General features: G+C 39.8%; 2 protein-coding genes across 2 annotated transcripts; one reads left to right on the forward strand and one right to left on the reverse strand.

The window, feature by feature from the left end:
• Positions 1–676: 676 nt before the first annotated feature.
• mus81 (MUS81 structure-specific endonuclease subunit) lies at positions 677–10,906 on the forward strand. The gene is made up of 16 exons (XM_083992821.1): positions 677–709; positions 1,351–1,495; positions 1,892–2,021; positions 3,031–3,122; positions 3,237–3,377; positions 4,012–4,092; positions 4,257–4,345; positions 5,847–6,176; positions 6,957–7,084; positions 7,999–8,111; positions 8,194–8,313; positions 8,511–8,606; positions 9,594–9,740; positions 9,918–10,021; positions 10,132–10,215; positions 10,826–10,906. Exons 2-16 carry the CDS (start codon positions 1,355–1,357, stop codon positions 10,890–10,892), a joined length of 1,863 nt encoding a protein of 620 aa, XP_083848947.1. The 5' UTR covers positions 677–709; positions 1,351–1,354; the 3' UTR covers positions 10,893–10,906.
• A 2,720-nt stretch (positions 10,907–13,626) lies between these two features.
• Positions 13,627–20,291, reverse strand: tmem185 (transmembrane protein 185). The gene is made up of 7 exons (XM_083992765.1): positions 20,088–20,291; positions 18,876–19,052; positions 17,667–17,874; positions 16,802–16,885; positions 15,671–15,847; positions 15,340–15,463; positions 13,627–14,298 (listed from the first exon to the last, which is right to left on the reverse strand). The coding sequence occupies exons 1-7, from the start codon at positions 20,123–20,125 to the stop codon at positions 14,048–14,050; spliced, it is 1,059 nt and encodes a 352-aa protein (XP_083848891.1). The 5' UTR covers positions 20,126–20,291; the 3' UTR covers positions 13,627–14,047.
• Between the last annotated feature and the right edge of the window lie 1,318 nt (positions 20,292–21,609).

Genomic DNA, 21,609 nt, shown 5'->3' on the forward strand with positions numbered 1-21,609 from the left:
CTGAATGTTCCAGTGGGTAAAGAAGGTGAATGTTACTGTTCATCTGTGATGAAAAGGTGGAGGTCCAGTGGCAGAATAAGTGGTCAGAAGCATTTTACTCTACAACCCCTGGTAAAAAGCTGAGGTGAAGAGATTATGTTGTTTTAATTAGACATTGGGGCATTAGCTACTGTCCGGTGAGCTGTTAAAAAGTGGTGCATAGGCTATACTTTTTTCATGTATTCGTGTCACAGGCAGCAGGTGTTTAAAAATCTTTGAATCCTTTACTGATATACTTATCCTTAAGTGTTCAATAATTAGAATAGTAATTGACAATCTGTTATGATTTATTATTCATTACCAAGTTTAAAAACATCAACTATTTAGTGGCAATGGGACAATGGGGTGATTTTATTCAGTTTTCTGACCAGTCAATAGTGTGATCTATCTCTCTGATAGATAGATACATTAATTACAATTACTTATAAATAGGCCTACTTTTTATTTATGTAGCCTATTCATATTAGTTTGATCCCACTTTCTTGCTAAAACGTAGCTTAGCACAAAACCAGTAAAACAACTATCTACCGCTCTGATCGACAAAACGCGCTGTCATGAGTTTTGTCTTTCGCGCTCTCCGTAGTTCGCGGTCACGTGACCGGTGTCAACACGCACATGCGCAGTGAGTTTAAAAACAAGGCGGCAACAGCAGCATCAGCTCCTCAAACAGGTGAGCTGCACTTGTGCGACTTTATTCTACTGTTTTATTCACTTTCACTTTTGTATAAAAAGTTGTTTTCTACTTTTAAACTCGCCGCCATCTTGTGGGAAACTGTTATATGTGACGTATCCACGGTAACGGTCTGCTAACGTTAGCTTCGTTAGCTAAAGACACAGGAAGTTGTTGTTGTTTCACAGAACTGACTTCATGATCCGTCCTCTTTCTTTCTTTCTTTCTTTCTTTCTTTCTTTCTTTCTTTCTTTCTTTCTTTCTTTCTTCATATTTATCTCTCTCTTCCTCCCTCTCTGTCAACTGTCTCTTTCTTTCTCTCTCTTACAACATCTTTCTCCCACTGTCACTTTCTTTCTTTCTTTCTTTCTCCATCTTTCTCTCTCTCTGTCACTTTCTCTCTCTCTCTTCCTTCCTTCCTTTCTTCTTTCCTTCCATCTCTCTTTCTCCATTTTTATCTCTCTCCTTCCCTCTATCTATCTATCTATCTATCTATCTATCTATCTATCTATCTATCTATCTATCTATCTATCTATCTGAAGATCTCGGCTTCACCAAAGACAGTTTATATAGTTAAAAAAGTTATAAAGTATAAAGTTGTGTCTTCTATCTCCCTCCTCCTCTCCTTCTCCTTCTCCCAGAGTGATGCCGGCCTCGGGGTCGGTCCGGTTGGGTCGGAAACGCTCCCTGCCCTCGTGTCCCAACCCTCTGTTCCTCCAGTGGCTCACTGAGCTCCGGGACGAGGCCAAGCAGAAAGGACTGAAGATCCACTACACCTACCAGAAGGTGAGGAGGAGCAGGAGGAGGAGGAGGAGGAGGAGGAGGAGGAGGATGTGTTGTAGTAGTTAAGACCACATTTTCAAGGTCTTGGTCTTGTCTCGGTCTCCTATTGGTCTTGTCTTGGTTCAGTTCAGACAACTTTATTTACACATCAGACAGTCAACACAAACACAAACTGTGAGTAAAAACATTAAGAGCATGGGACGGAGGGAGGAATCAAGAACTAAATATAAATACATGTACAAGATGTAGAAATGGAGCAAGATGACATCAAAACAAATAAGGTAAAAACAGATAGTATAGAAGTAATAAATAAAAAACAAGTCTTTTTTTAGTTTTAGCTGAGGAGGAATAATGTGAAACTAATGTAAAAGCACTAAGATAGTATTTTTTTCTCCTCAGGCCATCAGCTCTTTGAACAAATATCCGCTCCCACTGAAAAACGCCAAAGAGGCGAAAATCCTCCAGAACTTCGGAGACGGGATCTGTAAGATCCTGGACCAGAAGCTGCAGCGACACCTGAGAGACCACGGTGAGAGACCGCTGAACCGGCCTTATCGTTACCACGGAAACACACCGTTTGTTGTTATCCATATATTTTGATCATTAATCTCTTTGTGTAATTTCCCTTCAATGTTTTTTCTTTTGTTATTATCATTTATATATTTCTGATGTTTCTTTGTATGTTCTGTTTTCTCTTTTGTAAGACGTTATATTTACATTTCATTGTTATCTACAGGTGGAGGCGTCTAATAATAATAATAATATCTAATAATCTAATGACCAACACTGTAAATGATCAATTTGTTCCTTTTACTGGTGAATTTTTAACTGTACAAAATAAATCTAAATCTAAACAGGATAAATGGCTGCAAACTGGTGACATCACAGCAGCCTGTTGTGTTTTTTAAATTATAATATTAGTTTGTTTTATTAACAGATGTAAAGTAGCAGAATGAAACAAGAAACATGTGATAAAACAGACGTGACAGACGGATCAGTTCACAAACTTCAACTTCATAAAACTACACATTTATACGTTAAGCGTATTGCTGATTTTCAAAATAAAGGTCACCTTCCAAAACAGATTCAATTGTTCAATAGCTTTCAAGGTGATGTAGATTTTCAAAGTAAAAGCCCACTATTTCTTTTTCCTATTTTCACTGTGTTCCCTGTAAATTCAGATTGATATTGAAAGGAAACAACCTGTTGTTACAGAACACAACCTCAGAGAGAGTCATTCAGAAAATATGGCAGCAGTCTGATGTAGCACCTTTATTTTGAAATCAGTCCAACCACATTACTTGCAGGTTGGAGCTTCTCGTTAAGTCAGAAAAAACTATTTATTCTGAAAAACAGAAAAAATATTACTCAGAAAAACTGAAAAATAAGTCACTCACACAGGGAAAAAAATAATAATTACTCTGAAAAACAGTGCTTTTTTTTTTTTTTTCAAGTGAATGCAATATGTTTCCGTACATTTTAAAAGCGTGAAGAAAAAGAAACAGACTTTTTCTCGTCTGTTTCTCCTCCTCCTCCAGGTCCAGACGCTCCTCTTCACGCGCTCCCTGCAGCAGCAGCGCCTCCTGCTGGCCGAGCCGACAACAACAACAGGCTGGCTCCATCCAGGAAGGTGAGGAGGAGGAGGAGGAGGAGGAGGAGGAGGAGGAGGAGGAGGAGGAGATGTTAATGTGTTTTCAGTGTGGGTCTGTTCTCTGAGCTGTGATTGGTCCGTTCCTCCGTGTAGAAGAACGCAGCAGCAGCAGCAGGGGATCATGGGAAGGAAAAAGGAGGAGGAGGAGGAGGAGGGAGGAGGAAGAGGGAGTACGTTCCTCAGAGGAGGTCTGGAGGCTTCGCCGTGCTGCTGACGCTGCTCAGAAACTCACAGGTAGAAACAAGATGGCCGACGTCACCTCCACTGGCTCATCTTCATCTTCATTATTCAGCCCAGTGTTTGTTGTTGTAGTGATCTGAATGTAGGTGGAATTTATCCTCTCCTCTTTCTGTCTCTCTTTCCCTTTCTTTCTTTCTTTCTTTCTTTCTTTCTTTCTTTCTCATTTTCTCCCCTTCTTTCTTTCCTTTTTTCTTTCTTTCTTTCTCCTTTTCTTTCTTTCTTTTTTTCTTTCTCCTTTTCTCTCTTTCTCCCTCTCCCTTTCTTTCTTTCCTATTTTTCTTTCTCTTCTCTCTTTCTCCCTCTCCCTTTCTTTCCTTTTTCTTTCTTTCTCCTTTTCTCTCCTCTTTCTGTCTCTCTCTCCCTTTCTTTCTTTCTTTCCTTCTTTCTTTTTTCTTTATCTCTTTCTTTCTTCTCTCTCTTACCTCTCCTCTCTCACTGTCTTCTCCCTCTCACATTTCACATCTTTCTTTCTCTCTCGACTCTTTTTCTCTTTCTTCTTTCTCTCCACTCTCTTTCTTTATCCCCCCTTTCTTTCTTTCTTTCTTTCTTTCTTTCTTTCTTTCCTGTCTCTCTCTCTCCTCCTCCTCCTCCTCCTCCTCCTCCTCCTCCTCCTCCTCTTCCTCTGCAGATCCCCGGCAGGAAAGACTTCATGTTCAAACTGGAGCTTCAGGCCGAGGCTCAACTCCTCTGTGACAAATCCTTCACTGTGGTGAGAGACAGAGAAAAGTTTTTATTTATTTATTTATTTTTTTACAAAGATCCTCAAATCAGATTAAAACTCTGAACGTTTCACTGTTTATTGATCAATAACTTTGATCAGGTTCTGATCGGCTGTAAGTTTTAACCTCCCGTTGTCTCCTCTTCGTCCTTCAGCCCGACCTGGGCAGCAAGTACACGGCCTGGTCGTCGGTCAGCACCTTGATCCAGAAGAACCTGGTCATCAAGACACACAACCCCGCCAGGTGACACACACACACACACACACACACACACACACACACGCACACACACACACACACACACTTTAGGTCATAAACATGAATTGATAAAGAAAATTGCAGCAAAATGTAAATGTTGGATGAATGAATGAAGAGACAAATAACATCTGATATAGATGATGATATATATACATAATATATATTTTTTTATAATTTATAATTTAAGCACAACTGTATAGATAAATATTTTTATATTTCAATGAATCATGTTAATCGCTGCTATATAGATTATATATTTTTTTACAATTCAAAGAATCATGTCCAACCCTGTAACTATGTAAATGTACTTTTTCTGTTATCTACTGGTCCTCCGTCGTTATGGACTTTTTATGTTAATTATTGTTGTATTGTTTTGGGGACTACGGATGTAATTTAGCACATGTGCTAAATCCGGTGTATTTACTGTGGGTACTCTAGTACTCACTGTCCATTAATATGCATTGTCCCGACTAAATAAACAAATAAATAAATAAATTATAATTCTACAGGTGCTTCTCAATAAAAGTTTATTTATGTCAGTAATTCAATACAAAAAGTAAAGCTGATACATTACATAGATCCATTATTACACAGAATGAAACATTTCATGTCTTTATTCTTTTAATTTCTGTAAATTGTAATTATTATAGCTTTCACATCTAATGAAAACCTAAAATTCACTATCTCAAAGATTTGAATATTACAAAAGACCAATTAGGAAAAAAAAAGGATATGTTGTCCTTCTGAAAAGTAAAAGAAAAACTTGTTTGGGTCTTTTTTAACTTAAAGCAGAAGTGAGTGATCCGGTCGTTTTGGCTAATGCTGCGTTCCAGGCAGGCTTTTGAAACCGTAAATTACAGCTTCAAGTCACAACTTACGACTTTGTAGCGTTCCAGGCAACCCACTCGTGTTTCTCCGACCTGTTTTACCTGTGAAAGTCACTATAACGGCCACTCGTAACTTCCGACCCGTGAACTCGTACCAGATCGAACTGGTACGACTTCACAGGTCGGAAAAACACGAGTTACGAGCTGCCTTGAACGCACCATAACGTCTTGTCAGCCGACGGAGTTAGCAGCCCCCGCCCTCGTCATGGATCTATTGGTCCTCGTCCCTACGTCACCACATTCACGCGCATCCCTTGGCTGCACACACAGAGAGGACCGCCCCTTTATGCCGTTCTCTCTCCTCATTGGATAAAACTTGTAGGATACGAGAAAAGTTTTCTGCAGAGTGACTGAGAGACCCGTGTTTCAGACCAAACACTCTATATAAGTGATTGCTGTCGGAAGATATAACTATTTAAGACTTATATTAACACAAATATATCGCTTACTTCTGCTTTAAATGGACTTTTCCATGATAATTTAATTAATTGACATTCACCTTTAGATGTTTGGATGTAATATAAATGTCACGGTTGAATAAAAGATAAATCTATATATTAGATGTATTATAAAAGTCTCTGTCTGTGTCTGTGTGTCAGGTTTTCTCTGACTGAGGACGGTCGAGTTCTGGCCGAACGTCTGGACTCTGCAGAACAAGGGAGTAAAGATGGAGAGGAGGAGGAGGAGAAAGAAGAAGAGGAGGAGGAGAGAGGAGGTGTAGGAGTGGTGGACCTGACTGGGAGTGATGAAGATGAAGATGAAGAGGAAGAAGCAAAGGAGGAGGAGAAGGAGAGAGAGAGGGAGAAGGAGAAGGAGGTGGGGGTGAGGGAGGAGGAGGAGCAGAGGAGGAGCAGGAAGACCAACGGAGAAGTTCTCCTCCCGGGAAACTATGACATCATCCTGTGTGTCGACTTCATCGAAACTACAGGGTGAGAAGAGAACACACTCTCTCTCTCTATCCCTTTCTTCTCTCTTTTCCTCTCTTTCTTCTTTGTGTCCCCTTTCCCTTTTCCCCCTATCTCCCCCTTTCTTCTCTTTTCTCTCTCTTTCTTCTCATCTCCCCTCTCCCTTTATTTCCCTCTCTCCTCCTTTTTCTGTCTTCTTTCTCTCTTTTTCTGTCTTCTATCTCTATTTTCTGTCTTCTCTCTCTTTTTCTGTCTTCTCTCTCTTTTTATCCTTTCTTTTTTTCTTTCTTCTCTCTATCTTTTCTCTTCTATCTCTCTTTTTCTTTCTTGTCTTTTTTCTATCTCTATTTTATGTCTTCTCTCTCTTTTTCTGTCTTCTATCTCTCTTTCTCTCTTTTTTCTGTCTTCTATCTATTTCTCTCTCCCTTTATTTCCCTCTCTCCTTTTTCTGTCTTCTTTCTCTCTTTTTCTGTCTTCTATCTCTATTTTCTGTCTTCTCTCTCTTTTTCTGTCTTCTATCTCTCTTTTTTTCTGTCTCCTATCTCTCCTTTTCTGTCTTCTCTCTCCTTTTCTCTCTTTTTTCTGTCTTCTCTCTCTTTTTTCTGTCTTCTCTCTCTTTTTTCTGTCTTCTATCTCTCTTTTTCTCTCGTTTTTCTGTCTTCTCTCTCTTTCTTCTCTGCCCCCCCCCCCTCTCTTTTCTCTCTCTCTCTCTTCAGATCTGCAGTGATTTTTCATGTTCGTTCTTGCGTGGCCTTTTTTATTTACCGTATTTATTTATTTATTTATTGATCTGTGGTCGACCAGCGGCTGTCAGCAGCGTAAACAGGAGCTGGTGAAGGAGCTGCAGAGGAACGGAGTCGCCTTCGACGTCAGGAAACTCAACGTGGGCGACTTCCTGTGGGTCGCCAAGGAGAGGGTGACGCCTGTCCCAGGTAGCACACACACACACACACACACACACACACACACACACACACACACACACACACACACACACACACACACACACACACACACACACACACACACACACACACACACACAAACACACACACACACACACACACACACACACACACACACACACACACACACACACACACACACAGAGTGTTCAGCGTCTTTCAGCTTCTTAGCTGGGCTTTTATTTTGAAAACTGTAAATGGGTCCTAGAGTTATGATGATGTCATGGCTGCACAGGTAAATGTAGCTTCACTTTGTGACAAATTTAATGAATAAAAAACTCTGTGTGGACATCAAGCAGCAGGATAAAAGAAGTTTAATTTTAAGATTATACATTTAATCGACCTTGTTAATCAGGACGTCTCCAGATTTAAAGATGTTTATGTAAACTGTAGTTTCTGTAAAAGCAGGAGGTTGATGTATCTAAACGCTGTTATGTTAATTTGTTTTGGGTAGAAGTTGAACATGTGTTTGAAACTTGAACTGGCATTAAGCTTGAACTAAAAAAAAAAAGAAGATATAATTCTCCTCTATGATGAGAAAATGCTTAAGAGTAAAGAACGTTTTTGTTGAATCTTTTAATTTTGTACAGGAAATATAAAACTACTGTTCATAAATGTAAATGTTCCTCAAAAAGACAGAGGATTCAAATAGATATATCCACCGCTATACTCAAACACTACACGGTATGAAAAACGTAAAAAGCTACAAAAACATTCAACATTCACAAATAATTAAAAACCTCTGTGTGATTATTTGAAAAGATAAACCCCTTTATTCAATTCAAATGCATAAATACATATAGAAATGTTTATAGTTTGTTTGGTTTATGTTTTCAATAAAGGTTTATGAGAAAAAAAAGTAACGATGATGTCATCCCCAGGTCAGCTGCGGGCGCCGTGCGGCCGGGAGCTGGTGCTGGATTACATCATCGAGAGGAAGAGGATGGACGACCTGTGTGGCAGCATCATCGACGGCCGCTTCAGGGAGCAGAAGGTCGGACGCCGCTTCCTCAGCCGTCAGTCAGCCCGAGTATTGATTAGTTATTGATCAGTTATCGGTTCCTCCTGCTCTGTAGTTCCGTCTGAAGCGCTGCGGGCTGCGGCGGCCCGTCTACCTGGTGGAGGAATGTGGCTCGGCCGCCGCTCACCTGAGTTTACCTGAGGCCACGCTGCAGCAGGCCATCGCCAACACACAGGTGACCGCTGATCAATCAGTCAATCAATCAATCAATCAATACACTGATCAATACTGATAGTGTGTGTGTGTGTGTGTGTGTGTGTGTGTGTGTGTGTGTGTGTGTGTGTGTGTGTGTGTGTGTGTGTGTGTGTGTGTGTGTGTGTGTGTGTGTGTGTGTGTGTGTGTGTGTGTGTGTGTGTGTGTGTGTGTGTGTAGGTGGTGGACGGCTTCTTCGTGAAGCGAGTGCAGGACGTCAGAGAGTCGGCCGCCTACCTCACCGTGATGACACGCTACCTCACCAGACTCTACCAGGTCACACACTCCTCTTCCTCTTCCTTCTGTTCCTCCTTTTTCCTCCTTCTCCTCCTTTCTCCTCTTCCTCTTTATTCTTTCTCCTCCTCCTCTTTCTCCTCTTCGCCTTCCTCCTCTTCCTCCTTCTCTTCCTCCTCCTTTCTCCTCTCTTCCTTCTCCTTTTCCTCTCTTCCTTTTCCTCCTCTTCCTTCTCTTTCTCCTCCTCTTCCTCCTTCTCTTCCTCCTTTCTCCTCCCCCTCTTCCTTCTCTTTCTCCTCTCTTCCCCTTCCTTCTTTTCCTCCTCCTTCTCTTCCTCCTTTCTCCTCCTTCTTCTCTTCCTTCTCTTTCTCATCCTTCTCCTCTTCTTCCTCCTTCTCTTTCTCTTCCTCCTTTCTCCTCCTCTTCTTCCTTCTTCTTTTTCTCCTCCTCCTCTTCCTTCTCTTTCTCCTCTTCTTCCTCCTTCTTTTTCTCCTCCTCTTCCTCTTCTTCCTCCTTTTCCTCCTTCTCTTCCTCCTTTCTCCTCCTCCTTCTCTTCTCCCCCTCTTCCTCCTCCTTCTCTTTCTCCTCTTCCTTCTCCTCTTCCTTCTCTTTCTCATCCTTCTCCTCTTTTCTCCTCTTCTTCCTCCTTCTCCTTCTCTTCCTCCTTTCTCCCCCTCTTCTTCCTTCTTCTTTTTCTCCTCCTCCTCCTTCTCTTCCTCCTTTCTCCCCCTTTTCCTTCTCTTTCTCCTCTTCTTTCTCCTCTTATTCCTCCTCCTCTTCTTCCTTCTTCTTTTACTCCTCCTCTTCATCCTTCTCCCTTGTCCTCCTCTTCTCCTCCTCCTTCTCCTCTCTTCCTCCTCCTCCTCTTCCTTCTTTCTCCTCTTCTTCCTCCTTCTCTTTCTTCTCCTCTTCACCTTCCTCCTCTTCCTCATTTCTCATCCTCTGCATCTTCCTCCTCCTCCTCCTTCTCTTCCTCCTCTTCCCCTTCCTCCTCTCTAACTCTGACCTGTTCATCCCTCCTTCTCTCAGAATCGAACCCTGGTCTGTCGCTCCCGACTGGAGGCCGACGGACGGAGTGATGAAGAGGAGGAGGAGGAGGAGGAGGAGGAGAGAGGGAGTCCGTCCTGCTGCCTCATGTCGTTCGCAGAGTTCAACTACGGCGCCGTCAAGAACAAGGTGTGTGTGTGTGTGTGTAGTGATGACATCATAACTCACAGTCATTTTCGTTTTCAAAATAAAAGCCCAGTTTCAGTTTTCAAAATAAAAGCCCAGTTTCAGTTTTCAAAATAAAAGCCCAGTTTCAGTTTTCAAAATAAAAGCCCGGCTCAGACGTTCTCTCTGTCCGTGTCTCAGTGTCAGACGGTTCGGGAGGTTTTCGCTCGGCAGCTGATGCAGATCAGCGGATTATCTGGAGACAAGGCGGCGGCCATCTTGGAGCAGTACAGCACTCCACACAGGTAACACACACACACACACACACACACACACACACACACACACACACAGGAAGTGAAGTTACGTGAGTTTTTTTTTTATGTTTAATTTTTCTCGTCTTTTTCTCCCTCAGTTTGTTTTCAGCCTACGACCGATGTTCGACCGAAGCAGAGAAAGAGAAACTTCTCTCCTCCGTCAGATACGGGAAACTCAAGAGGTTCGTTGAGTTCAGACGCGTTTGAGTCGCAGCGTTAATTTAGTTTAAAGAAAAAAATAAAACCCGTTTTTTGTGAATGGCCTGTTGTAAGGTGGCCCAGAAGCTCAAATCACTGCAGCTTAAAACGGGGGAAAAATAAAGAAAACAGGCAAATTCTTGACATTAATTTTACTGATGAAAAATACTTCAGTTTTTGCTTGTATTCTTTTTCTAAAAGCATAAATATGAAAAAACTGAAATAAATTTTAAATATAATAATTAAATAAATGCATAAATACACATAAATATATTTAAAATGCATTTTTCATCACCAAAATGTATTTATTTTGCATTTAATTACTCATATTCTGATGTATTTATACTTCTATTATTATTTGTCCATCACATGTTGCAGTTTTGTCCTCTCACGGCCACCGTAGCTTTTTAAATTGTCACTGTGCAGCCGATTATTGATCAGTTTCAAGTTGCCTTTAGTTAAATGATCACCTTCATCTTAAAAAAAAAAAAAAAAAACTGAATTGAGAGCAACTAAAATGTTCTAATTATGTTAAATTAAGGATAAAATAACGAACATGAGCTCATCTTAATGTTTTCTCTGTTGTTTCTGCAGGAACCTCGGTCCGGCTCTGAGCAGAACCGTCTATCAGCTTTACTGCTCACCCGGCGCTCTGACGTAACGCGATGACGTCGTGATTAATCATTTTTGACCTCACTCGTCCTGAAACTTGATAACATTAACTTCCAGTTCCTCTTTGACTTGAACAGATTGTTTGTTTTTTCTTTGTGTTTATATAAAAGATGTAAAGCTGCTGCTGAATTTACTTTACTGTAAAAAATATTAATGAAGAATTTCACTAACGCGTCCTGATGGTGGATCAATAAAGTTTCTTATTTTTGAAAAATATTCTGATGTCTGACTATATATATATATATATATATATATATATATATATTTTTTTTTTTTTTCAATGAATAAAATATATTTTGTTTCAAAGTTTAAACAAAAGCAGAACAACAAGAACTGATAATCAATTATCAATAACCAAACGCTTTTTCAGAATTTTCAGCTTTTTCAATCAAATAACTTAATATCTGAGCTGTTGATCAAACAGTTTGGTCTGTGGAGAACTGTGACGGAGATCCCTCATTATTTATTATTGATTAATGTATTAAAATCAATACACTAACTGGAGGAAACAATCAGTGAGAGTTGTGTGCAGTTTCCAGCAGCGACCACTAGAGTTCACTGACGACACGTTACTATGGTGACACTTCCTGAAGAAGGTAAAAATGTTTATTTTTATATTACTGGACGAAACTCTTATTTTTTTTTTTGCAGCAAAGTTTTCGTTGTCATTTTTACTTTGTATCTTATTTATAATTCATCTTGAGTTATAAATGATGAAAGAAAATAGAAAATTTTGAATAATATTATATTATATTTTCTTGAACTAAATGTTTCAAAGAATCTTTTAAAAAGTAAAGTTTTTAAAAACGTATGAAAACATGGTAGAATATAACATTAAAATTAAAAATAGGCAATAAATACAACACAAAAATCCACAGAGCAGCATCAGATTTGTTCGGTCCAGACACGTTTGTAAGTAGAGATCAAAGTATCGGTGTCGTTAAAAGTTTAAGCAGCTAATTAAGTAATTGATTCTAATTGGTTCTTGATCGACCAATCAGACGTTACGACATCTTCCGTCTGTCATCAGTGTTATTAGAGTTCGCTCTGACTCCACAGGATTCAGGAAGATTTGATACTAAACGTTAAAAAGCAGAGAACAAATCCAGATGTTTTTATTTAGTGTTTTTTTTTTTGTCTTGTTTTAATTGTTTCTTCTTTTTCTGCTTGTTGAATAAATAACGGTGTGTAAACAGAAGCTGCGACAACAACGTCGTCATCGTCTTTAGGAGAAAAACGGGTTTGTCTGTTCAGAGCGTGAAGACGAAATCAAACTGATTTAATTATGGAAGAAAAGAAAAGACGACAGGAAATAAAAACATCGGAAAATTTATAATTAAAAAAATGTAGATTGTATTTTTTGTAACGAGGAAACCTGCTGATGCTCAAACATATTCACACATTCAATCTCAATCAGATCTGGATAAAAATAAAAAAAATACTCCAAAGTTTCCACTCATTATAGGTTTGATATTTGTAGTATTTTTTTTTAAAACCGACGGCTCCTGAACGCACCGTTTACCTCGAGTCGCTCCCGATGATCTGAAATCTGTTAGATCACATTAAAAACACACAAACACAGACACACTCCTGTTAAAATCCTTCAGTCCAGTGGAAACAGAAACAAATGAGTGTTTTAATAAAAAAGAAACTCTTTTTCTTTTTCCAGGTTTGTTTGTCTCCGACATTGAACACAACATCCTCCTCCTCTCTGGTCCCTAAACGCATCACGTCTGATATTTACAAAGAAAAAGAAAAGAAAAAAAACAATAAAAATTATAATAACACAGGAATAAAAAATAAACTGAAGGTCAGACATGATTCCTCTTGGAAACAACTTAACAAAGTGCCATAAACCATCGTCCGTCTTGTTTTACACGTCCGTCTTAAAACAACCAACAACCGCTTTCAGAGAAATAAAAAGAGTTATTGATCGTTATTAATGGGATAGTTCAACAACATTATGGCAAATTGGCCCATTGCCATAATCCCTATAGTCATAGCAGTAGGTTCGTTACCTTTAATTGTCGATGCAAGCTATTTTTAGAACGGCGGAGCAGAGCCGTGAGCTGCTCAGAGCTACGCTACGGAGGCTCATGGGATTTCTTGGTTTCCCTCATCAAACTCATCAAATACACAATCCAACAACTCCACAACGCTCTGGTGGACAAGTTGTGACCTGCACATTCACCACGCTATGAGATAATAACACAACGTTACCAGACAGAGTTGTTTTAGAGGGAAATGCAGAGACTGCTTGATGAAAAACTGTCCCTGAAGGCAACGCACATCAGCGGTTTTGCATGAATTTCCCTCTAAAACAGCACGGCTGTCACGGCTCTGCTCCGCCGTTCTAAAAACAGCTTGCACCGACAATTAAAGGTAACGAACCTACTGCTATGACTATAGGGATTATGGCAATGGGCCAATTTGCCAAAACGTTGAACTATCCCTTTAAAACAAACAACCTTGTTCAGAGAAATAAAGGAGTTATTAATCCTCTGATCTTTGTTTTGTTTGTTTTTTGTAGTTAAAATCTTTTGATCAACGATTTACAATTAAAATCTTTTAGTGTCAAATTCTCTTCTTGTTGGCGTTTCTTTTTATTTCGTACTAAAAGATTTTTAACTTTCGAGCTTAGAGCTGCACAATGAATCCAAAGTGCGATATCTAAAACAAAACAAAAAAACAGCGTTTGATCAAACAAACATTGTTGATTTGATGTCGTTTTTTTTATTTGCGATCAATAACTCTTTCGTTCTTTCGTCCGCTGCCTTTTCAAAGACGGACGTGACGACGTTTCCTTTAGCTCCGCCCCCTCCCTCCTCTCTATCTCTCTCTCCGTCTCCGTGGTCACGAGTGAAAAACAGGAGCAACAGGAGGTAAAAACTGATCCCACTTCAAGCTACAACAACGACAGAGTCCGAGTGCGTGTTACGTCCATTGGCGAGTGTCCGTCGATCATCCAATCAGAGGATCTCATTTGTCCGTGGAAGAGGAAAAGGAAAAGGAAAAGGGGGCGGAGTCAGAAAGTGTTTTGGCTTCATCAGTTTAAACACGTCAGTTCAGAAGAAGCTCCGCCCCCGCTCCACTCAAGCTCCGCCCACAAAACGCCATAGCAACACGCCACGCCACTCGCCGCTCCTAGTCGGGCATGTCGATGCAGAGTTTCGGCGGCGGGACGAAGTACTTCCCGGGGCTCTGCGTGATGACGACGCCGGTCTTCTTGTGGAACATGGGCGCGATCTTGGGCGGCGGCTCGGGGACGGGCAGGTCCTCGGCCGCCTCGGGGTCCTCGCTGCGCTGCAGGTCGTACGACACGTTGCCGTACTCGCGCAGGAACGGGAGGAGCTCCAGCAGGAAGTGGCAGAAGTCTTTGCGGATACCGAACCACCCTGAAGGACGAGGAGAGAGAGAGAGAGAGATGTTAAAGCTCCTTCAGAATAAAGGTAGATGTTTGTGTTAAAGCGCCTTCAAAATAAAGGTAGATGTTTGTATTAGAGCTCCTTCAAAATAAAGGTAGATGTCTGTATTAAAGCTCCTTCAAAATAAAGGTAGATGTTTGTATTAGAGCTCCTTCATAATAAAGGTAGATGTTTGTATTAAAGCTCCTTCAAAATAAAGGTAGATGTTTGTATTAGAGCTCCTTCAAAATAAAGGTAGATGTTTCTATTAAAGCTCCTTCAAAATAAAGGTAGATGTTTCTATTAAAGCTCCTTCAAAATAAAGGTAGATGTTACTATTGAAGCTCCTTCAAAATAAAAGTAGATGTTTGTATCAGAGCTCCTTCAAAATAAAGGTAGATGTCTGTCTTAAAGCTCCTTCAAAATAAAGGTAGATGTATGTATTAAAGCTCCTTCAAAATAAAGGTAGATGTTTCTATTAAAGCTCCTTCAAAATAAAGGTAGATGTTTCTATTAAAGCTCCTTCAAAATAAAGGTAGATGTTACTATTGAAGCTCCTTCAAAATAAAAGTAGATGTTTGTATCAGAGCTCCTTCAAAATAAAGGTAGATGTTTGTATTAAAGCTCCTTCAAAATAAAGGTGGATGTTTCTATTAAAGCTCCTTCAAAATAAATGTTACAATTAAAGCTCCTTCAAAATAAAGGTAGATGTTTCTATTAAATCTCCTTCAAAATAAAAGTAAATGTTACAATTAAAGCTCCTTACACAATAGAAGTACATGTTTTGGATAAAGCTCCCTTCAAAATAAAAGTTGATGTTTCTATTAAAGCTCCTTAAAACCTGTCGCCAGGACTTCCTGTGACTTTGTGATGTCACAATGAAGCAGAGAAGCTGAGAGAGGAGATGGTTTATAAACGTAATAAACGTGTTTGCATGTGTTTCCTTCAGTGAACTGAGCCCTCTGAGCCACCGTAGCCTTTAACACCTTTACATAAAGTGGCGGTGGCTTGGCGGTGCCTTTAAACACTCACAGTGGTTTCCTCCTTTCTGGCCGAAGGTCGTGGCCATGAGCGTGAGCAGCGAGAGCCAGAGGGGGACGAACACACACACGTAGCTCAGGCTGTTGTGTCCGTCCAGCTTGTGGACGAGGAGGATCTGAAACATGAAGTAAAAATAAAAATGACTTCACCATATAAATATACAGTATATGTTTATAAATAAAGTTTTTATTTTTGAACTAGTGCTTCCTGGCAGAGTTCACATTTCAGAGAAGTGAATTAGAGGAAGCTACGTTATCGATATCTGACACCACGATAAATAAAACCGTTGCGTGTCGACGGGTCGTATGACACGCGAACGCACCTCGAAGGTGAGAAGCGGCACGACGATGGTCATCCAGCTGATCGCCATGGTGATGTGCGTCCGGCGCTGCTCGGCGATGATGTCGATGGAGCGGAGGAAGAGCACGGACCAGATGATGTAGTAGAGGACGACAAGGCACAGGAAGGACATGAGGATCCACAGGGGGACGCACACCACCTACACACACACACACACACACACACACGGGAGTTACAATCATCAGCAATAATCAATAAATTGTTTGTATATAACTCAATATAATCGTTCAAACTGATCAGTGATACATGCCGTCACTATGCACTATGGTTCCTACACATTTGAAATTTCAAAATACCATACTTTTTCCAGACTTCTCAGTAAAAACATTCAAATAATTTGTGATATTTGAGTATTTAGATGTGTCTCATGTAAACAAATGATGCAATTCATCGTTTGTTTTCATTATTCTGAATTTATATGCCATTATGTCACCAAATAATTTCCAGGAGATTGTAGCTAGTACAAAATAATTAACCCAAATAACTTCAGATCAGACCAAACCCACATAAGTATTAAGATAAATATATTTCCATACAATAGCCATACTAATCCATACTTTCCCAGACCTGGAAACCCTGCTTGTTTAATTGGTCTTTTGTAGTATTCAAATTTTCTTTGAGATACTGAATTTATACTGAAGCTAAATTGTCCAGTGCAGCATGTGAGTGTGGATTCAGTGCAATGGAAAGAATAAAATCTGAGTGGAGGAGCCAGCTATCCGTTAAAATGTTGTCCAGGTTAGTGTTTTTGACGGCGCTTCAGTTCAACTCCGATCGGGCATTTAAAGAGGAACTGTGTAAGTTATTTTTCTTTTTTAGTAGCGGCGCCGTTCTAGCAGGTGATACACACGCAAATGTCTGAAATATACAAACAGCCCCCTCTCGAAATATACACCACAGTGCAGCGGAAACACGGGGTGGGGTTTCATTTCTAGACTCTGAATGAGCAGGTCAAGTGGAGCGGATCTGAGAGGAGGGAGGAGCGAACACACGGTGATGAGTTTGATTAATCAGGACCCATGAGTGGTAGCAGTACTAGTAGTAATAGTGGTAGTAGTAGTAACAGTAATAGTAGTATCAGTGTGTATCTCACCAGCCAGGGCCAGTTGATGATCCTGTCCAGCTTCAGAGCGATGAAGATGAACTGGAGGATGTTCACTGAACACAGCACCTCCAGCTGAGGAGAGAGAGAGAGAGAAAGATCATATAAACAGATTAATCTCCTGATAATCTGATAATAAAACGAGTTCAGAGGAAGTACGTGGACTCAACAACCGGTTCTAATCAGTTGACATCGTTTTTCCTTCCTATTGAACGACGCCTCTACTTCACTGTGTGTATTATATATTATATAATATATTATATATTTAGTCTGAGGCTCTGAAGGTTCACTCACTGAAATCCTGCTTTAATGTAAACAAACATGAACTGAACCTTCATTCACTTTTATTTGATAGAAAATGTGTTAAATAGTAAAAGATCACAGCGTTATAAATTGCTAAACATGATGTTATTGTTTTGGCGGCAAACTGGCACCAAGTGGAAAGTATTGATTAGATAATTGATCAGCAGAAAATAAATCAAAATGTGATCTTATCCCAAAAAAAGAAAAAAGATCGTTTTTCATTTCCACGTCTTTTTGAGCTCAGGAATAAAAATGTGAAATTATATTTTATTTGTTGTTTTTTGGGTGTGATTTGATGTGAATGGACGTGAATGTGTTAAATCAGCAGATCAATCACTGATCCATGAATTATATTGATCATATAGTGACAAACTTTGTGACTTTGACTCATTAAATCGATGATAAAACTTGTTGTTGTTGTGAAGCTTCTTCGTGATAAAGTGTGTTGTTGTCACTGTGAACCTGCAGCGACCTGAGTCTGATCAATAATTAAATAAATATATTAAATTAATAAATTAAATACATTAAATGAAATGAGTGCGTTTCCTTTTACCTCCAGCGAGCGGTCGTGTCTGAAGCCCCAGACGCACGCCGCCACGGAGACGGGCGAGACGAAGAAGAGCGGCATGAAGACGAGCAGCCAGAAGTAGTTGCCCCTGGCGACGCGGTCGCACACCAGCACCTCGAACATGAGCAGCAGCACGTGAAGCCCCACGGCGATCAGCATGGCCTTGAACTCAACACACGTCTCCCCCTCCGCCCTGGGGGAATCGAACAGGAACACACAGCAACATCAGACTCAGTGTTTACAGGATTACAGACGATGAAGAGGAAGAATAAAGGGAGATAGATACAAAAATACTATAAAGGGATAGTTCAACATTTTGGCAAGTTGGCCCACTGCCATAATCACTATAGTCATAGCAGTAGGTTCGTTACCTTTAATTGTCGGTGCAAGCTATTTTTAGAACGGTGGAGCAGAGACGTGAGCTGCTCAGAGCTACGCTACGGAGGCTCATGGGATTTCTTGGTTTCCCTCATCAAACTCATCTCTAGAGGCAAATTCATGTTCACTGTTGATGCGCATTCGCGTCAACGCGTTTTTCAGCAAACAGTCTCTGTATGTACCTCTAAAACAACTCTATCTGGTAACGTTGTGTTATTATCTCATAGCGTGGTGAATGTGCAGGTCACAACTTGTCCACCAGAGCGTTGTGGAGTTGTTGGATTGTGTATTTGATGAGTTTGATGAGGGAAACCAAGAAATCCCATTAGCCTCCGTAGCGTAGCTCTGAGCAGCTCACGGCTCTGCTCCGCCGTTCTAAAAATAGCTTGCACCGACAATTAAAGGTAACGAACCTACTGCTATGACTATAGGGATTATGGTAATGGGCCAATTTGCCAAAATGTTGAACTATCCCTCTAAGGCATGCCAGAGAAAGTCTAATTCCAATCTCATCATTTGGGCGTCTTTATCGGAGTTGGAGAAAGGACTAGCGCTTTTACCTGCACTCAGTCCAGTTAGTTGTATTAAGGCAATAGTTCAGTTTTCTCAAGTGTCATTTAAACGTAGAGTGAGTGAGTGTGAAGAGACACAAGTGTTGTGATAATATCGTATCTCAGGGCGATTCCCACCACTAATAATAATAATATAATAATAACAGTGACCATCTGTGTGTGTGTGTGTGTGTGTGTGTGTGTGTGTGTGTGTGTGTGTGTGTGTGTGTGTGTGTGTGTGTGTGTGTGTGTGTGTGTATCTGACCTGTACTGGGGGTTGTGGGCCCAGACCCCGGTGCCGACCGAGGCCCCGAAGATGACGAGCAGCTTCCAGAGCCATATGGGCGTGAAGACGGCCCAGTAGCTCCACTGGATGACGCCGTCCAGCCGCAGGGACAGGAGGACGGAGAAGAGCAGCAGGCACGAGTAGATCAGGAACTTACTGAGGACACGGAGACAAAGACAGTTTAAATATAATAAAATAACAACGAGGGGCGTTTCAGTGAATTGCAAATGTTTAAACAGAGGGAGGGACGGAGAGATAAAGATGGACAACATGAGGCGAGCAGTTTGGATCCTGGAGGAGAGGATGTGAATTAATGAATAATTAACATTTATTACGAGTAGACCAGAAGTTAAAGACCAGAGCGTGAAGTTATAACCTGTATCTGTCCTGCAAACCGTCAAAACACTGAACACATGATGCAGGAGTTGATCAGATGTATTGATTGAGTCCTTTGACAGATTCTCCTCAACTATGTCGTCAATAATTTGAGGCTTAGTTTGAGAAAATGTGTCAAAACGTTTGACTTTATCTGATATAATGAGAATATTTAACGTGATGTGTTTGTGTTTTGGACTGAGCATCAAACACAACAAGACATATCAGCTGACTTGTTATTGACTAACTGATCAGTGTTAGTAGAAACACAACTCAAACCTTTAATTAATAACAGCTTAACACTTTCTTCAGAAATGGTTTATGCATCTTTCGTGCTGTCCTTTCATTATTTATTTATTTATCTATTTACCGTATTAGTTAATTAGCTACCTTCCTTTAACCAGTTATTATTATTTTTAATGAGTTTGATGTCTTTCCTCCCTCTCCTTTTTTAAACTGCTGCTGTTTCGGACACCTGAATCTCCCTACAGGGCATAAATAAAGGTTTCAATTGATAAATCTATCAATTATTGTATTAATGACGTCATTATTACGTAGTTTTAACAATCACATCACTGCTACCGGGCCTTGTTAGCCGGTTAGCCGCTTTAGCCTCCTCTAATCTTTCCCTTACAGTTTCACACAAACTGTTTAACTACTAAACACACATGTAAACATATTTATGTGTGTTAAATATAAACTTATATCACATGTTTTGTCCAGTAAAAGGAGCAGAAACGGTAAAAAGCAGCGCTGTGGAGCTACAGCCTGCTAGCCTGTTAGCCTCGGTGCTAACTGTCAGCTAACTGCCGTTACCTCGGGTTGAAGTCCTGAAACAAGCCTCGTAAATTCATGATGCAACGAGAAAAAGTCCCGTTAACTCGTTAACATCAGTTTCCCGCCGTCGTTAACGGATTCACCGCCCGGTTGGTAACACACACATCGTTGTAATTTGGCTGCGAGTTGAGCGTTTCGCCTCAGGTTCATTACGAGCTCCGTGTGTTTTGGTTTTTAGTTTTTTTTTTTCCTCTCGGAAATGACGTATGACGTAATGACGTAGTGACGAACGAAAGTGACGAAGTATTTCCGTGATCCGTTATTATTTTATATTCTATTTTTATTTATTTAACGAGACCACAGTAAAGTATAATTTTGTCATTCTTTTTGTTTTGTTTTTATAATAAATATAATATATTAACCTTTTTTATTTTATTGGGGAAATGTCACATCCACAAAGCTAAGATGTCCAAAACATGTCATTTATGTTGTTTTTAATTGAACTGAAACTTTATTTTGCTTCTCTGAAATATATTGAGGATAATAATAAGAAATGTTTATCAGCAAATGTGTGTGGTTTATCAACACACCACACACACTACACACACTACACAGCAACTACAGCCTACTACCATCAGCACGCAGATACAGGTCACTCCCACTCCGGACAAAGAGAGCATCATCCAGTTTCATTCCCACCTCAATCCGACTTCTAAACATTTAACTCCCACCAGAACTTTTTCCTTTTTAACTAACCTGTTTTTAACTAATTTTTATCCTTGTATGTGTCCTTTGTTTTTAACCTTTGCTGCGAGTAGGCTACTTGTACTTATGTGTGGTTGTAGGAATGTGTATTATTATTGTGTTGGGTATGGCTGTGGTATGTATGTGTGGATTGTTGTTTTGCACCTGCACTTTTGATGTCCTTCAGCAATGAAGTTCCTAACGGAATAATAAAGTACTTTTGAGTTTGAGTTTGAGTTGAGCTCGTCAATTTTATTCAGAATACCTTATTCTGAATACCTTATACCTTACAAGTCTGTCTGCCGCTTTATGTAGCCTCTCTTATTCCTATATATTTATTTTATTCTATTATTTATTTATTTCATGATCTTTTATTTTATATTGTTTGTTACTATTCTTTTTCTGTTGCTTATTTCATGTTTGTCTCATTTGTGTCTTGCAATATGGAAATGTATTGTATACCTACTGTTCATTGTTGAAAACATATATATATATATATATATATAGAGAGAGAGAGAGAGAGAGATAGATAGATAGATAGATAGATAGATAGATAGATAGATAGATAGATAGATAGATAGATAGATAGATAGATAGATAGATAGATAGATAGATAGATAGATAGATAGTATAATATTCATAAATAATTCCAGTGTTTAAGGTTATAAAATCATCTTTTTTAATCCTGTCAAATAAATCTGTAGTAGAAATCCAACTTTCTGTGTGTGAAGAAATTGTTTCTTGTATAGTAGTACAAAACTTCAAACATTAGTCCAAGTTGTCTTTTATTACATTTTTCCCCATGAACAAACACAAT

The sequence above is a fragment of the Trachurus trachurus genome (genome assembly GCF_905171665.1).
Source record: "Trachurus trachurus genome assembly, chromosome: 18".
Taxonomy (NCBI): domain Eukaryota; kingdom Metazoa; phylum Chordata; class Actinopteri; order Carangiformes; family Carangidae; genus Trachurus; species Trachurus trachurus.

Excerpts from the sequence above, each read along its gene's own strand:
- mus81 (XM_083992821.1), top strand. The coding sequence starts at position 1,355 with ATGCCGGCCTCGGGGTCGGTCCGGTTGGGTCGGAAACGCTCCCTGCCC. Across the intron at positions 3,378-4,011 it reads CGCTGCTCAGAAACTCACAG|ATCCCCGGCAGGAAAGACTT; the intron begins GTAGAAACAAGA and ends CTTCCTCTGCAG. Across the intron at positions 8,112-8,193 it reads GCCGCTTCAGGGAGCAGAAG|TTCCGTCTGAAGCGCTGCGG; the intron begins GTCGGACGCCGC and ends CCTGCTCTGTAG.
- tmem185 (XM_083992765.1), bottom strand. The coding sequence starts at position 20,125 with ATGAATTTACGAGGCTTGTTTCAGGACTTCAACCCGAG. Across the intron at positions 17,875-18,875 it reads GCCCACAACCCCCAGTACAG|GGCGGAGGGGGAGACGTGTG; the intron begins GTCAGATACACA and ends CGATTCCCCCAG. Across the intron at positions 15,848-16,801 it reads TCATCAACTGGCCCTGGCTG|GTGGTGTGCGTCCCCCTGTG; the intron begins GTGAGATACACA and ends GTGTGTGTGTAG.